Raw genomic sequence first — 17,726 nt, 5'->3', positions numbered from 1 at the left:
TGACCATTAAAAATGGAGTTGAGCTTGTGGATGTCCCAGCTTTTATCGCGGCATAGATTCGTAATTCAGTGAAAAGAGAGAATGAGGAGAGTACTACTGACGCTTTTCATAGGGGAGGACAGGGAGCTGAGCAGCGAGGAGTTGGAGGAGCAGTAGTGATAGGAAAAACGGATCAAACTCATCAAAGTGATTCAATTTTTGCATTGGAGATCAAGAAAGAGATTAGCTAGTAGATTAGAAGTGGCGATCTGGCCTTCACTGAAGCAGAGTTGTGCGAACAGACTGTCATTGCTGAGGGAGGAGGAGGAGGGAGATTGAGAGGTAACTGGGAGTTGGAAAAACGGATACAAGCTACAACTCTTGACGGAGACTTAATTTTTGTTGTTTGTGGCAAAAATTGATGGGGAATATGAAGGGATCAGTGAGAATAGATGGAAGGGACTTCATGGCCTTCCCTTCATGGCGATTTGTGGCAAAAAAACAGATGAAGAAAGCGCGGTGGTTCAAGTTATGACGATGCCGCACGCGCGGAGGACTGAAAATTGGTTGCAGGGTGGTATCGGCCCAAGCTAGGCTGGTGCACATACTCCGTCCGTCCCATAAAAAATCAACTTAGTATAGGATGTGACACATTTTAGTGCTATGAATATGAATATATCTTTTTACAGATTTATTGTAGTAGACTATGTCATATTCATATTCAGTATTAGATTCATTTTTTTTCGGAACAGATAGAGTATATGTGTGGTGTGAGGACATGGGCTGTGTTACTTTGACTGATGCACCCTGAGAAAGGACAGATGGAGAGAGAGAGAGAGAAGAGATCAGGAGGAGGCAACAAGAGGAATCCGGAAGGAAAAGAAAAAAAAAACAAAGGAAGAGAGGAAATAGGAAAAGATAAAGGAAGAAAAGAAAAGGATAGGATTTTTTTTGGGAAACTTTCTGGATTTGGGATTTGTAGGATTTGGCAGAATTCATGAATTTGAGCTCTACTTCCAAATCTCAAATAAAAACCAAATAACTCCAATTAACAAACGATAAAAAAAAATAAATGGATGGCATAATTGATTTATTTAGTCAATTTAAACTTTGTTTGATTTATGAACTTTTCATTAACCTATTTGAGACGAATAAATCCGAATGTAAATTTTCGAAATTAGGCAAATTCAAAAACACAAAAAACAGGACATGATAATTTTTCTTGTCATATAAAAACAATCGTGTTCGAATGAACGAATAGTTAAACCGATCACCTTAAGAAAGATATTAATAATAAAAAGAAGAGATTTGGTAAACCGTTTTGGACCTCCTTGTGCGACCCACACCATGCTCTATCTTTAGCACGGCACGTCTGCATTCCTTTTTTTTCCACCGTCTCTGGAAATCTACATTGATTTTCTTTCTCCTGGATAGTGTCTTATTAAATTTCACAATGAAGTTCCTCCATTTCTCCTCGTACCACCAAATTATTTACTATTACTACCATATATATCGTTACATCCATGTAAATATAAACACGACTCATTTCATTTCAAGTTTAGATCACAGCCATACCATTCCCCGTGTCACCCTTCCTCTGCTCTTGGGCCACAACCCTCTGGTCATTCCTATATACATACCTCCTCGCGAAGAACACGTAGATCACCAGCGCCACCACCTCGATGATGCAGAGGACGACATAGAACCGGTCGAGCTTGCCCTTGTTCAAATTGGCCCCATCCAGCCACCCTCCGCCGTTGGTTCGCTGGGTGACACGGTTCGTGACCTGGATGAGAAGGCTGCCGAGCCATGCTGATACACCGAGGATACAGTAGAAGATGGAGCTGCCGATGGACTTCATCCCCATGGACGCCTCGCTGCAGAAGAACTCGAGGAGCCCGACGAAGGAGGTGACGTCGACAATGCCAATGAGGAAGAACTGCGGCGTCAGCCAGAACACGGACAGCGGGATCCCAGTGGTGGCGTCCTCTAGCCCGCTCTCCTCGGCGGTCATCTTCCTCCTCGTCTCCACCACCGCGGCGATTGCGGTGGCAACGATAGTAGCGACGAACCCGATGCCGATCCGCTGGAGGTGGGTGACTCCACCGACGTAGCCCGTGAGCCTGCGCAGCGGCGGCACGATGGCGCGGTCGTAGATGATGAGGATGACCATCTGGAAGACGGTCGGGATGAGGAACAGCGTCGCCGGCGAGATGTGGACTGCGCCGAGCCTGGTGTCCATGGTGTTGCCCTGCTGCACGGTGAGGCTGAGGAGCAGCGGCACCGGGATGTAGCTGAGAACAGCGGCCACGAAGATGGGCGCCATGCGCAGCACGATCTTGGTCTCCTCCACCTGGGTCACGCTGCACAGAGACCATGGCCCAGCGTCATTGCCAGTTTCCACTGCCGCTTTCTCCAAGCACCTGCAAGCCAATGAAAATCTTGATGCTACTTATTAAGTTGAATGGACAAACTTATTTAACCTATAAACTTCAACTGTTGAGAGAAAGAATGCAATTTACTTATAATCCAACGCTATCGACACAAAAAGTCTGTTTCATGCCTTGTAAATGGAATATTATAGAAGTGGGTTGCCATATTTTATTTAATTGAATGTCTATCATGTTTTCATCCTGAGACATCTGGCTTTGTGCCATTATGTCGATATAGAAGATACATTTACCATTTGAACCCGAAATCTTAATCTGGTGAGAGAAGATGCACCATCATAATTATACACCTCTGCACCAACATTACCGACAGACAAAGTCTAAATCTTGCCAATGTTCAGAGTTTGGACAACATACCGAAATCCATCTGTTTTGGGGAGAACTTCGTGGGCATTGGCATCGTCATCTTGGTTAATTTGCTTCAATTCGCTGGGATTCTCCGGCAACCGGACGTTTCTTTTCTTGAATGCCGCTACAAAAACCTGAGATACATAGCTTTATTATAGTGTCATGGACACAGCTCCAATCGAAAAAGAATTAAACCAAAAGAACAGTTTTGCTATTCGTCATCCGCTTTAAACTATTTTATTTATGGGTTCTTCTTAACTTACACATATATTTTGTTTGAAACAAACTAAACTTACAAAAATATAGCTTCAATTTACACTGCAATCTATTTTTTGGGGGGAATACACAGAAGACTTCAACATGTTTGTATTAACATTGGGGAATTTGCAGTGCAATCTTAGACGAAATTTAGCTCTGCCTATACAATTTTAGCAAAATTTTGTAGCCTTAATCAAGGACCCTGTTTGTCAGTCTCGTATCATCTAAACATCCACAAATATAACTTCACACAACCTTCAATACAAATTACACAAAACATTTAATTACTGCAACATTCAGAAATCTCAAAAGAGGTTATATCAAACACAACCATCGATAATTCGATTTCATATACACACCTGCAATACTCTTGTGATGGGGCTCCCCATCGGCAGCTGGTTCCGGTAGAGCGGGAAGGCGGCGGCCCAGACGAGCAAGCCGAGCGCGACGAAGGCGGCGGAGACGGCGAAGCCGACGCCCCACCCCTTGCTGTTCTGCACCCACACGATGAAGACGAGGCCGACGAAGCCGCCGGTGGAGACGGCGAAGGTGTACCAGTTGTAGAAGCTCGTCTCCTGCCGCTGCTCGTCCGGGTCGCCCAGGTCGAACTGGTCCCCGCCCAGCGCCGGCAGGCACGCCCTCGCCGCGCCGTCGCCGATCGGGATCAGGTACAGCCCCAGCAGCAGCAGGCTCAGGTTCGCGCCGCGCACCGGCTCGCAGGTGGTGGTGGCGCTCGCCGCCGTGGCCGCCGGGCTGCACGGCGGCGGGTGCAGCGAGGTGGTGTACGCTTGAACTGCTAGAAGGATGTAGCCCTGCCATGGAGTAACCATGCATCCATTTGTCAGAACTGATAAGCTTGTTTGGATGGTTATTTTCTTATTCATGATCTTGTGCTAAACAAATTTGTCCTTTGTTTTAATTTTGAGAAATTTTACAATTCTTAAGAAGTCAAATACTAAAATTTCACATTACGAATTTTGATACCTTTAGAGATATAGTATGTGAAGATTTCAAGTTTTACACTTAAAACTATGGTATCTCCTGATACTTTAGTAAGAAATGATAAATTTACCCTGTGAAGATATTTACCGGTTGGAAGGCAGAATTAATACTTATAATTTAAATTTCAAATACTAGGTTTTCTGCTGGTCTAAAATTTAATTTTCAATTTGAATTTGGTTTCCGAAATTGGGTAATCCTGTCATCAACCAATTTTAGCACTGCCAGCTAGTGCAGTTTCTATTAGAAAACCGCATCAATACTGATTACGGACCTGCAGTATTAGGCCTTACTTTCAATTCTATATAACCAATTTTGCCCTGTTAATTTATTTCCCAGGGGATTCAAGAGAATTTTGAGAATAATTCCTCAATTCCCTCCTAAGAATTAGCTGAAAAAGCTCTTATGGTTTGGTTTAGATAATAAGAAATCATAGGTGAAATTGGGACGTGGAAATGAATAAAGTATTAGGATAAGAAAATGTGAGAGAAAATGGATATCTAGTATTTAAAGTTACTCCTTAATAGGTTGAAATTCATTTCTCTTTCCCATTATCCAAACATACTCTTAGATTTTTTTAGTCGTCGAAAGTTACTCCTTAATAGGTTGAAATTCATTTCTCTTTTCTACTTAACTTGATGTCGCTTATCAATCAATTATTTGGTTGTGGACATCCTTTTCCTAATTAAAAATCTGGCCATTAATCAGCACTCGGCAGTCTGATTGCCAATCACATCGGTATAATCATACCTATTGTAGTTGAGAGAGCAGTTCCAAAGTTGACAGCTTCTAGAAAGGTTGTCGAAGAAAAGATCGAGTAGGTGCTATGTAGTAAGAAAAAGTGACTAATGGCGAGTTAGTAAATAATATAAAATATATTATATGTCGTTTCTTGGATGATAATGCTCCAATAATCATGTGAGATCATGATAACATGTGTTTATTAAAACCCTTAGGTCTTTTTATTTTGAGAGCGCTATTCCTCAAGTATTTCACTATTACTCACACCCTACCAACTTCATCTGCACCATATCACAAAAAAAAAAATCGTTTCGTCCCAATAATGCTCAACTCTGTCTCCCATCCCCCCCCCCAAAAAAAAAAAAAATCTGTCTCCCATGATAGGCTGCATGACTGCATCTTTCGTTGCCTAATGCCTATCATCATTATCTATGCCCCATATACATATATGGTGATGTGTTTCCTTCTCCTACCATGCATAAAACCACAGTGGGTGGTCTGTTGTTGGGGACACCTAGCTTCTTTGTTACTCTCTTTAGATAAATCGAATGCCTGCAGTCTAATTAATTATTCAATTTTGAAATTTGGGGTAAAACCTGTTACTATCGGATTGAAATAGAGCACATAAGTGAGAGAACGTCAGGCGATACCCTATAGCATTTAGATTTGAAAATGAGTTGAAATTTACATCATGGTGCTATATGTCACCATGGAAAATTTTATTTAAAAATCGATTATGCATCAAGGAAATTAAAGGAAAAGATAAGTTTATGCTTTGCAGACTGACAGAACAGTAAGTTCACTGTCCATGGAATTTTGCATTTTGTCAGGGGCCGATCCACTGCCCTGTTGTTGTGTTGAACAGCTTCAATTTTGCACATATTTTCTGCCAACATTTACATGTATTTTTCCGCTACCTCCAGAGCTGCAATGTCGTTCTAGGCTATCAACGTGGTGGGTTGCTTAGTTGCTTGCTTATATCTGTTGGAATTAATGAATGGGCCTTAGCCCACTCGAAGATTAATTCTTTGGAAAATCACAAAAGCCCACCTCATGGGATGGCATGCATGTGGAGTTTAGTACCACCTTGCTTATTCTAGGAGAGGGGGACCTCCTTAAAAGGGAGGATGTCCTCCTAGCCACTTGAAGCATGTGTGGTGGAGAGAAGAGGGGAAACACACGCGCGCGCTCGCTCGCCTCGCCTGGCAGATCGCTCGCCTCGCCTGGCAGGGCAGATCAGGGTCACTCTGTGGCTGACAGCTATGAAATGCTTCTGGCAAACCTGAGAGGAACATGGCATCATACATGAGAGGACGCCTCCCTATTCTCCCGAGTCTAATGGGATTGCTGAAAGGAAGAACCGCACACTGACTGACTTGGTGAATGCCATGTTGGACACCGCGGGACTGCCTAAGGCATGGTGGGGGGAGGCATTGTTGACCTCAAATCATGTGTTAAACAGAGTTCCTAACAGAAATAAGGACAAAACACCATATGAGATATGGATTGGTAGAAAACCATCACTTTCTTATTTGCGCACATGGGGGTGCTTGGCGAAAGTCAATGTACCAATAACGAAGAAGCGCAAACTTGGACCTAAGACTGTGGACTGTGTTTTTCTGGGATATGCTCATCATAGCATTGCCTATAGATTTTTAATAGTTAAATCCGAGGTACCGGACATGCATGTTGGTACAATTATGGAGTCTCGTGATGCTACCTTCTTTGAGAGCTTTTTCCCAATGAAGGATACACATAGTGGTTCGAACCAACCCTCTGAAATAATTCCCAGTTCAATCACACCACCAGAACAAACTGAACATACACATGAACTTGTCTCTGAGGAGGATGTCAGTGAAGCTCCTCGAAGGAGTAAGAGACAAAGGACGGCTAAGTCTTTTGGTGATGATTTCACTGTGTACCTCGTGGATGACACTCCTAAGTCAATTTCAGAAGCATATGCATCTCCTGATGCAGACTACTGGAAGGAGGCTGTCCGTAGTGAAATGGATTCCATTATCGCTAACGGGACTTGGGAGGTGACAGAGCGACCCTATGGTTGTAAACCTGTGGGGTGCAAGTGGGTGTTCAAGAAGAAGCTTAGGCCTGACGGTACTATTGAAAAGTACAAGGCTCGGCTTGTTGCTAAGGGCTATACTCAGAAAGAAGGCGAAGATTTCTTTGACACTTACTCACCTGTTGCTAGATTGACCACAATTCGTGTGCTACTTTCTCTAGCAGCCTCACATGGTCTTCTCGTTCATCAAATGGACGTTAAGACAGCTTTTCTTAATGGAGAGCTGGATGAGGAGATCTATATGGATCAACCTGATGGGTTTGTAGTTGAAGGTCAAGAAGGCAAAGTGTGCAAATTGTTGAAGTCTTTGTATGGTCTGAAACAAGCTCCTAAGCAATGGCATGAGAAATTTGACAAAACATTGACATCTGCAGGCTTTGTAGTCAATGAGGCAGATAAATGTGTGTATTATCGCCATGGTGGGGGTGAGGGAGTTATTTTGTGCTTGTATGTTGACGACATACTGATATTTGGGACAAACCTTGAGGTGATAAATGAGGTTAAATCATTCTTGTCTCAAAATTTTGATATGAAAGATTTGGGAGTAGCTGATGTTATCTTAAATATTAAGCTAATTAGAGGTGAGAATGGGATTACACTCTTGCAGTCCCATTATGTGGAGAAGATCTTGAATCGCTTTGGCTACATTGATAGTAAGCCTTCTCCAACACCTTATGATCCTAGCTTGTTGCTTCGCAAGAACAAGAGAATTGCTAGGAATCAACTGGAATACTCCCAAATCATTGGCTCGTTGATGTACCTGGCTAGTGCAACTAGGCCTGATATCTCCTTTGCTGTGAGCAAGTTGAGCCGATTTACCTCTAATCCGGGAGATGATCACTGGCGTGCGCTTGAGCGAGTAATGCGCTATCTGAAAGGTACTGTGGAATTGGGGCTTCACTATACTGGGTATCCTGCGGTACTGGAGGGTTATAGTGATTCTAACTGGATCTCTGATGTGGATGAGATCAAAGCCACTAGTGGATATGTTTTCACACTGGGTGGTGGTGCTGTTTCATGGAGGTCTTGCAAACAGACCATTTTGACGAGGTCAACCATGGAAGCAGAGCTAACGGCACTGGATACTGCTACTGTTGAGGCAGAATGGCTGCGTGATCTATTAATGGATCTGCCTGTTGTTGAAAAACCGGTGCCGGCTATCCTTATGAACTGTGACAATCAAACGGTAATTGTCAAAGTGAATAGTTCTAAGGATAATATGAAATCGTCTAGACATGTGAAAAGACGATTGAAGTCTGTCAGGAAATTAAGAAACTCCGGAGTTACAACGTTGGATTACATCCAAACAGCGAGAAACCTGGCAGATCCCTTCACGAAGGGACTATCACGAAATGTGATAAACAATGCATCGAAGGAGATGGGTTTGAGACCCATGTGAGTTATACTATGGTGGTAACCCAGTCTATGTGATCGGAGATCCCGTGAATTAGATCCTGGGAAGAACAAACCATTAGTAAACTAGAGGAGAGTATCAATATATATACCCTCTCCAAGTGAAGATGCATGTACTCTCGTGAGCTGCAAGGCAGGTTGGCTATGCCTCAATGAGTTCTGTTGGCTTTAATTAGCGAAGATGTTGTCCTGCAGAGCATTCTTGAAAGAACTCACCTTTGTGAGCTTGACTGTTGGTCGCAGTCTATGAAGATTTTGGGTGAATCTTCTAGGAAGCTTACTAAAGACCTAGGAGTATGACTTATACGCTCCACCCGAGGGGTAGTCTACAGACGGTCTATTACTAGATAAGACTTTGAGTGAAACTTGCTTGCACAAGACTTGCAATTCAAGGCGTAGTCCATTGTTCAAGTTGTGAGTAAGTGTAGCTTGGAGTTCTAGGTGGATGTTCAACCTTAATTGGTCTCCATCGAACCGCTGGTATATAAACAGTACATTGGAAAAGGCAAATCTCAGTGGGATTTTGAGATTTGGTGGGGGATTGTTGGAATTAATGAATGGGCCTTAGCCCACTCGAAGATTAATTCTTTGGAAAATCACAAAAGCCCACCTCATGGGATGGCATGCATGTGGAGTTTAGTACCACCTTGCTTATTCTAGGAGAGGGGGACCTCCTTAAAAGGGAGGATGTCCTCCTAGCCACTTGAAGCATGTGTGGTGGAGAGAAGAGGGGAAACACGCGCGCGCTCGCTCGCCTGGCCTGGCCTGGCAGGGCAGGGCAGGGCAGGCGGCGCGCGTGCACGACGTACGCGTCGAATGGTCTCGAATGGTCCGAAAAATTGGCTCCTCACCCTTGCGCAGATGCAGCCTCCTTTTGCAGTTTTGTTTTGCTGCAAATTCGGATTCGTTTTTGTTTTGGAAACGTTCCGAAAAATCTGGTGCGTGCAAACGGCGTGGAGTCCGGATAAGTTACGCGCGACTTATCCGGTTCGGTTACGCGCAGTAGAGATCGTGCGGGCGCCCTGATCAAGCGACCCTTCTCTATATAAACCGACCCGCCGTCTTCACGCAGTATATACGCAAAATCAATCTAGGGTTTGCCTCCTACTCTGTACTGCGCCGTCGCTCGTAGACTACTCCATCCCGCTCGCCGGCGTGCACCAGCGATCGGGAGAGCAAGTCTACGGAACCTCTGCCTTTGACGTTCTGCACCGGGAGAAGGCGGCAATAAGGTTTTTGGGAAGCGCTTCGCGCGACTGCTCCCTGTTCGTTCGCGACGGCTCGCCTTCCTCTTCGCTCGCGTGTTTCGTGCCTTCGTAGACACCTGCGAAAAGTTTCGACCAAGCAGCCGGTCTTTTCGTCACCTCGGTACGTGTTCAATATGTTGCGCATATTTGATCTGTTCATGTTATACTGTGTAGTTTACATGTGTAGATCTAATGATGCGTTCATGCTACTTTCATCTGTAATGTCATGATTTATTTATGGAATAGATTAAATCATTATATGTCTATAATCTCAACAATATCATGCATGGTCATATCGATCCAAATAGTTTTTGAAGAGATATTCCAACTTAGTGGCTGGTATTTTTTGTTTTCGTAAAGGATGAAAGTGACAACCCTGCTGTCTGCACTACATACGAATCAAACTGAAAGTTGACGCCTGACAAGCAACTCCAGATCCGACAACTCCCATTTCCCATAAGGCCACACTTTTCTTTTCAGCGAGCCACTATTATGACACACACAAAAAGTAAAAGAACATGTAAAACTAGTACTACACACGCAGTCAATAAATTGAATATCCATTGTTAGCTCTCAGTAATTTGCTGCTTAAAATATTGTGAACCAGAACTGATACTAAGCATCATTTACCGGGTTGGCGACGATAGTAATGCCGGTTTGGACTTAGGAACTGAAAGTGATATCAATTTGTTCGGTAGTGTAATTCTTTTATGGACAAGACGGTAGGCATGAAAAACTAGGGCAATGTTTAGCAAATGGGGAAGGGAAATGATTTCCCACCCATCTTTAAATCCTAACCATTCATTCCCTCTCTTCCATTTAATCCTAACCTTTCATTCATTTCCCAATCCCAATCCCACCCCCCATTTCCCATTATCCAAACACATCCTAGTAGTGTCAAATTGTGCTAGAGGACAACCATATTGGATATATTTTATTGGAGTTTAAAAATCTCTTGCTTCTTCATTAGTATCACAATCATCCAACACATCTATTAGTTTTTCTACTTGAAATACTAGTAAAAGTCTAACTACAACAATATTATATTATTTTTTACAACTTGTCCATTAATATATTTAAAACTAATATTTAGATTATATTCTGTTTTGCAAGAATTATATAATTTATGGCAACAGCCACATCTTTTCGCTTATGCTTATACTTATCAGCCAAAATTTGAATTTGCATCCTTAAATTTTCATCTAAGTTTATTTTTGAGCTTTTGCTTTTAGATCGCTAAGAACACGTATAAAAGTTTTACGTAAAAAATATTTTTCTTTTGCAAATATGTTGTTTTGCTTATTCGCCGAATAATTGAAACGATGGAGCTGGAAAGTGCTTATACTATTGTAATTATGTATTATATTAACATAATAAAAAATTAATGGTGATCAAACTAAAACCGCATCTTAAATTAAAAATGGACATACTATGATCTCGATAGGCGCGAAGAGGAGGACGGTGTAGAAGCGCTTGAGGTAGGAGTCGGCGAGGAAGGCGGCCGGGATGGAGAACATCTGCAGCGCGGCGAAGTAGTTGCTCGCCGTCGTCGACGCCTGCGCCACGCCCATGTGCATGGTGCCCCGCAGGTAGCTCACCATGTTCATCATGTTGGCGATGTTGGGCGCGTTGGTCAACAGCACCATCGCTATTCAGATTCATGAAAGGGGTACGCATGCAATGCATATATCTCGTTGTCAGTTAATTAAGTTGAAAAAAAAACTGAGCTTTCTTGACAGTATATACTTGCATGCGTTGTACTGTTTTAATTTTGAGCACTGAAATTTTCTTTCAGCACCGTGTAATTAAAATTCGAGATGATGCATGACGGATAGAATTGAAACTTGGGGGAGTTTGTATTTAATTTGCTGTTGTAAGCAAGAAAAGGTTTTGGTTGCTTCGATAGAGAACATAGATATTCCAAGATTGATGGACCCAGCAAGCAAAAAACAAGCTTATCTTTGTTGACTAATATGTCTCATTTCTACCATTCTACAAGCTAGCTATCCATGAACAGAAACCAACAACTCTCAGCAGTGAGCAAAGGAGAGACATATCAACCAAACAAGGAGAAGAAATCAAGCAAGAAAAAAAAGAAGCATATGCAACCATCATAAGCTCACCATGGATGAAGATGGATGCTCTGACACCTCCATGCTTCTTGGTGTCCACCGGCCTCCCCCTCCAGTCCACTAGCCCTGATGAGCTGCCCATCAATCACCTCTCTCTCTCTCTCTCTGAATTCTGAAACTATTCTTGCTACGTGATCTGATGATCTGGTTGTTGAAGTTGCAGCCAATATTTCTGCCTGGCTAGTGGCGATCGATCGGTGCAAATATATATAAATATAAAGAGGAGAGGAGAGCGGTGGCAGTAGTGGTGGCGTAAGTAAGCGGCACAGAAGAAAAAGGAGGACGCTGTGTCCAATGGAAGTGAAGTAGCTAGCCGGTGGCCCCGGAGTCCCGGACATATTTGGGGAGCGAGACTGAGACGAGAGTGAAGTGACACCAACCGTGGACCACGCACACGCGCTAATATATGTTCACCTTACACATTATATTTGTAACCATATGCAAATTATACTACATTCGTTCTAAATTAGATGTCGTTCTGAATTTTTCTTATAACATTTAACCATTGTCTTACTTAAAAATTAGTGCAATTATAAAAAATGATGAGTCATACTTAAATTACTTTTGATAATAAAACAAGTAACAAACAAAATAAATAATAATTTGATAATCTTTTGAGTAATACCAATATCAAACATTACAAACAAAAAATTAAAACGACAAGTATTTTGGGACGGAGGGAGTATAAAACATAGGAACTCATTTCATTTGATTTAGAAAATATATTACAACTTATTTCTATATATTATATAACTTAATTTTTCCGTAGCAACACGGTGGGGTATTCGTCTAGTTAAGCTTGTATTGATGTTGGTGTACAATGATATTGTCAATTTGTGTATGTGATTTGTAAGACGACTTTAATTTTTGACCACATGTTTTTCTTTTTGTACGATGATATTTTTTCCTCCACGAAACAGTGTGCGCCGTTATGTGTTTCCACTGTCACTGCTCAATTCTATCATCGACTGAAGGTTTTGGTTTTATTTGCCACATAATTCCTTGAAATTGAAACTTTTTATTTACCTTGTAATTTCTGCATAATTTCAACATTGTTGAGCAAAATAGCATTAAAGAACATAGCGACATTCCTCTAATCCCTTGATTGCATATGACACAAGTAAGATCACTTTGTGACTCACCACTATTGAAAGCAATATATGACCATATGGTTGTGTTCGGATAGTAGGGTTGGGAACCCAATCTCCTCGCACGGAAAACGGAGCGGTTCATTAGCGCGTGATTAATTAAGTATTAGCTAAATTTTTTAAAAAAATAGATTAATTTGAATTTTTTAAGCAACTTTTCAAAAAAACACACCGTTTATCAGTTTGAAAAGCGTGCGCGCGGAAAACGAGGGAAAGGGGTTGGGAACTTGGAGTTCCAAACACAGCCGCTGGTTGTATGGCCGAACGTACACTACTAGTAAATGATTTTTATGGGCGGTCAAAAGTGCTATTTGCAGGAGGACAGAAGTGCTGCTGTAGTTAAACGCCTGTGAAAATCGTCAATTTTTGCAGGCCGACAGGCTGTCCGCCTAGAAAGATGGCTTTTCGTAGGCAGCTAAATTATACCGTTCGCCTCCGCTGGTTGTTTGAGCGCTAAAAGCATCCACAGCACGGTCTGCCTGCAAAGATTTTTCAGGCTAGAAAAATCCACAGCTATCGATCCTGTTGCTCCAATTAGATCCAATCCACACAAAATATTCTCAAAGTTGTCAATTGAACAGAAATTATTCTCAAAGTTTCCAAATACACAGAACCAACATTAAACACTCACAAGTTTTCAAATGGAATTCACAGCATCACAATCAAAATTCACAAAGTTTCCAACTGTGAGCGGTCATTGTCACCGTCAACGTCACCGCCGTCGAGAGACCGCCGTCACCGGATCTTGCCTTGTCACCATCATCAACCTCGCCTTGGCTGGGTACAGGGATATGCGGGAGGGGCGAGGGGGCAAAGGTTGGTGATGCCACTAGCCGGTGTCCTCCAGGCAGCCGCCGCCGCCACCATTGCCCTCCTGCTCTCCAGCAAGAACTGAGGGAGGGGAAGGAGTGGAGGGGAGGGCCATCGCCGCCACCATCGTTGCCCTTCTCCCCTACAGCCAGATCTGGGGGAGGTGAAGGAGAGGAGCGGAGGGTTGCCATCGCCACCTTCTTCTGCTGCTATTGGTGCCGTCGTCGCCGCTGCCACCATTGCCCTCCTCCCCTCCGTCTATATCTGAGGGGGGGTGTGAAGGAGAGGAGGGGAGGGTCATTGTTGCCGCCTTCTTCTACTGCTGTTGTTGTCGTCGTCACCGCCGCCACTATTCCCTTCCTCCCTTCCGACCAGATATGGGGTGGTGAAGGAGAGGATGGGTGGGTTGCCATCGCCGCCTTCTTCTGCTGTTGTTGCTGCTGTCGCGCCGCCACCACCATTGCCCTCCTCCCCTCCGCCCAGATCTGGGGGGGTGAAGGAGAGGAGGGGAGGGCCGCCACCAGATCTCGGGGAGGTGAAGGAGTGCAGGGGACGGTCGTCGTCACCACCTTCTTCTGCTGCCATCGCTGTCACCACCGTTGCCCTCCTCCCCTCCGACCAGATCTGGGGGAGCTGAAGGAGCGAAGGGGAGAGTCCCCGCCGCGCCCTCTCAGAGCTGCCTAACCCCGTCGCTCCTTGGAGCCGCTGCCGTGACCGCGGCTCCTTGTTGCAGCCACCGTCACTCCTCCTCAGAGTCGAGATGCCACCCTCGCCCTGCCACTTCTCCTCAAAGCCGCCGCCGCTCCTCTCCACTCCTCACCCCTCTGCCAATCGCATTGACGCGTGGGACAACGTAAGTAGAGGATTTATAGGGGTGAATGGGTGGTGGAGGAGACGATAAAAGCATCTCCAGCAAGGCCCCTGTTCAAATCCTCAAAACTATTTTTAAGAGGTAAGACCAAAATATTAACTCCAGCAGAGCCCCGACTTAAGCCCCCAAAGTAGGAAGGCACCCAAATCCACCCCTATAGCCCCTAGTCCCAGGGGCTCTCTCCACAGCCCCCATCCGTTGGTTGGGGTAGTTGAACCAAGCACGTGCCTCTTTCACCCTCCCGCGTGAGTCCCCGCTACCATCGCCTGCTCACTTTAGCACTCCGATGGCAGCCTCAACAGCCCCAGTTCTTCTCCACCCTGATCTTCCCATCCTTTTTCACGAGGTCCTCGTTGTCGCTCGTGCCGCCTGGTCCGCTGTCCGCCATTGCAGCTATGCTCACCATCGGCGACTGCATACCGGCAAGACGGAGCGCCGTCGCCACGCTACTTTAATTGGTGTATATCTCGATCGCTGCATCACAGCTACTAGCCGCAGGCGAGGCCTGGCCAAGTTGCCCATGGCCGGTCTGTTGTGCTCAGTAAAGAAGCTTGCCATTCCAAAATCATATAGTACTAATGCATTCTCAATGTTGTCAAATTAAATGAATTTAATTTTTTTTTTGAGGGAATGAATTTAGTTTTTTTAGATTCATAGATTTTACTCCGCGTGTTAAAAATGTGTTTTGTGTTAAGATTTTGTTGAGTGCTGCAAAATATTGAAATATGTTTGAACTTGTTAAATGCATAATAATTTCTATGTTATCACATAAATGGCCAAACCAAGATAATTCTTTTAGCACTGTTGTGGCATCATATATTTGTGAAGGTGTGAATAATGCATATGCACATGTCTCTGTTCATTATATTGTTGAATGGGACAAAGTTGTTGCACGATATCTGTGAGGATGTAGAATTACCAAACAAAATATGAGGAAATAAGAGAGAAAACGAAGTTGGGGCTGATATTTAGGGCCTGCTGCTGGAGTTGGGGATTGAATTAAGAGGCTCAAGAAAATGGGAGACCCCCCCATTTAACATTTGGAGGCTTTGATTTAGGAGCAATTGCTGGAGATGCTCTAAGTGACTGGGACTTAGATATTTTTTTAGGCTGAGCTGTTGATACATGATTTCGGATGCGGTTTTGCAAGCTAACCACTTAAATCCTCCGCTCGAGATAATTTTTATATTTTTCGCAGGTGGACGTTCATCCTACTCCTTATTTAGAGCAATGTAGGTGATTATTTGAGGGTGAAAATTCCATCCGCCTGTAAAAATACATGGGTCTCGTCTGCGAAAATAATGTTTTCTAGTAGTGATAAAAGTTCAATATTTTAGTTGTAAATCAACCTATAACAGTTATGTATATTTAAAGTGAAGGCCTGTACAAGAGATATACTAGGTAATAACTAGATAGATGTACTGAGCATTGGGAAGCAATGTATAAATAGAGTTACATGGCTTGGATCTTAAGCAATCCTGAAGAGGTAAGATAGAAACAATTCCTATCCTACCATCACAACCAGATCATATCTAATCGTACCCATATAGTCGAACAACTTCTTGCATTCCAAACATAGGAACATGACTGCTAAGACATGAGTAGACTGGCAAGAGGAACAAGGTAGCCAAGTGAAGGGGGGAGAAGGAGTCATGGTCAAAGTCTCAAAGAAGTCATCGTACATAGGGATGTCGTGGTTGATGCAGCCAATAGCTACTGTCGTGGACGAGATAGCTGAGCCACAAGGTACACAATGAATCCATGGAGAGGTCATCGGCATGTGGGATTGTGCCATGCATGGACTGGGTGCACAAAGTTGTGCCAAAGATGAAGACGATGATGCGATCATGACAATCGTTTGAGAAAATAACATCGAACAACTGATGTTGTCAAACAGTGGAAAAGGAGACATGTAGTTCCATTGTTTTCCCTTCAGCTTATTAGTCTGTTTAGCCTAGGAAGACCTAGTAAAGATGGGTCTAGGCTGGCCAGTGGTCGGTTTTGGCATTTATTATGAGCACAGAATTATCTGCAAGTGCACTGATACTGTTGTAACATTTACCCAAAAGTATTTCAAGGTATCGTACCCATAGGAAATGTGTGTATACAATCTAAGAACATAATTCTTCCAAGGATAACATACTAAAAGGTATGCTTGGGATAGAGACGATTCTTGTGGGTTACATATCTTAATTTAAGTTTAGGTAAAACTTTATCAATTGCTTCGTGCACCGGTTTACCTTTGGTCTTCCAAGAAGACTTCGACCTACAACTTTATGATGTACCTGAGCGTGCAGGATTACAAAGGATGGTGTTGACGACTGTTAAGTACCAAAATAACGCCGTCAATACCTACATAAAACCATAAATGTGAAACATCCAACATAATGGTAGGATTTATTTCTAACAATTTCCACAAATGTTGGTGTATATTTGTATGCAGGTGATAAATCCTGAAGTTGGGAGGAAAATCAGACTAAAGTGAGGAGAAACAAGTGTCCATACAAGGATGGGTTGTAAACTTCATCAAAATACCCGAGAATCAGCCCAAAATCCTGAGAAGTAGATAGAGGAGGACCAGGGGAGGACATGGGCCAAAGGCCAGGCCAGATGGTCCTAGCCTAGGTTCGGCCGAACCACCATCTCCACCGTTGGATGTGGGGTTTGGTGTGGACGTCCTAGATGCATCCTGATGATGGTTGGAGGGCACTTCGGATATTTCCCCTTCGCTAACCATCATACCTACCACTATATAAAGACATCACTCCCTCACTTCACACATACACTTCCAAGCTTGAGCTGAATTATAAGAGGCTCTATTTGCAAGTTTGACAAAATACCTATCTGGAGCGCAGATGTGACGATCCTAGATTAAAGTGCAAGCAAATGTTCTGATTTCTGGATAAACATGTACTACATCAACATCAGAATTAGAAACCAATATACATGAGGGGCATTACCTTCTCTTTTTGCTGCAAGTTCGTGAACTGCATGCAAGTTTCCATATGGATCACATGCGAACCCGGCTGGCCGGTCAGATCGGTCGCAGAATCATAACTTCAATAATGTGTCACATAAAAAATGGAAGTTTGATAAAATACCTATTTGGAGCGCAGATGTGACGATCATACATGAAAGTGCAAGCAAACGTTCTGACTTCTATGCAAGCAAACGTTCTGATTTATGGATAAACACATCTTAACATCTGAATTAGAAACTAATCTTAGATTAGAGGCGTTCCCATCGCTTTTTG

At 43.4% G+C, this 17,726-nt stretch overlaps 1 protein-coding gene across 2 annotated transcripts; it reads right to left on the bottom strand.

Annotated features, from left to right (window-relative positions):
- Window positions 1-1,376: 1,376 nt before the first annotated feature.
- Window positions 1,377-11,822, bottom strand: LOC4350285 (protein NRT1/ PTR FAMILY 4.5). Of its 2 annotated transcripts, none has more exons than XM_015762361.3 (5): window positions 11,636-11,822; window positions 10,943-11,160; window positions 3,395-3,847; window positions 2,787-2,911; window positions 1,377-2,420 (listed from the first exon to the last, which is right to left on the bottom strand). In XM_015762361.3, exons 1-5 carry the CDS (start codon window positions 11,724-11,726, stop codon window positions 1,538-1,540), a joined length of 1,770 nt encoding a protein of 589 aa, XP_015617847.1. In that variant the 5' UTR covers window positions 11,727-11,822; the 3' UTR covers window positions 1,377-1,537. The 2 variants fall into 2 exon arrangements, with proteins under 2 accessions (XP_015617847.1, XP_015617848.1); XM_015762362.3 differs by having other exon boundaries at window positions 1,377-2,402.
- Window positions 11,823-17,726: the final 5,904 nt, after the last annotated feature.

The sequence above is a fragment of the Oryza sativa genome, chromosome 11, assembly GCF_034140825.1.
Source record: "Oryza sativa Japonica Group chromosome 11, ASM3414082v1".
Taxonomy (NCBI): domain Eukaryota; kingdom Viridiplantae; phylum Streptophyta; class Magnoliopsida; order Poales; family Poaceae; genus Oryza; species Oryza sativa.
The sequence above is the reverse complement of the archived record's forward strand: the minus strand, read 5'-3'. Positions and strand labels throughout refer to the sequence as shown.

Excerpts from the sequence above, each read along its gene's own strand:
- LOC4350285 (XM_015762361.3), bottom strand. The coding sequence starts at position 11,726 with ATGGGCAGCTCATCAGGGCTAGTGGACTGGAGGGGGAGGCCGGTGGAC. Across the intron at positions 11,161-11,635 it reads AGCATCCATCTTCATCCATG|CGATGGTGCTGTTGACCAAC; the intron begins GTGAGCTTATGA and ends GAATCTGAATAG. Across the intron at positions 3,848-10,942 it reads TCGCGCCTATCGAGATCATA|GGCTACATCCTTCTAGCAGT; the intron begins GTATGTCCATTT and ends ACTCCATGGCAG.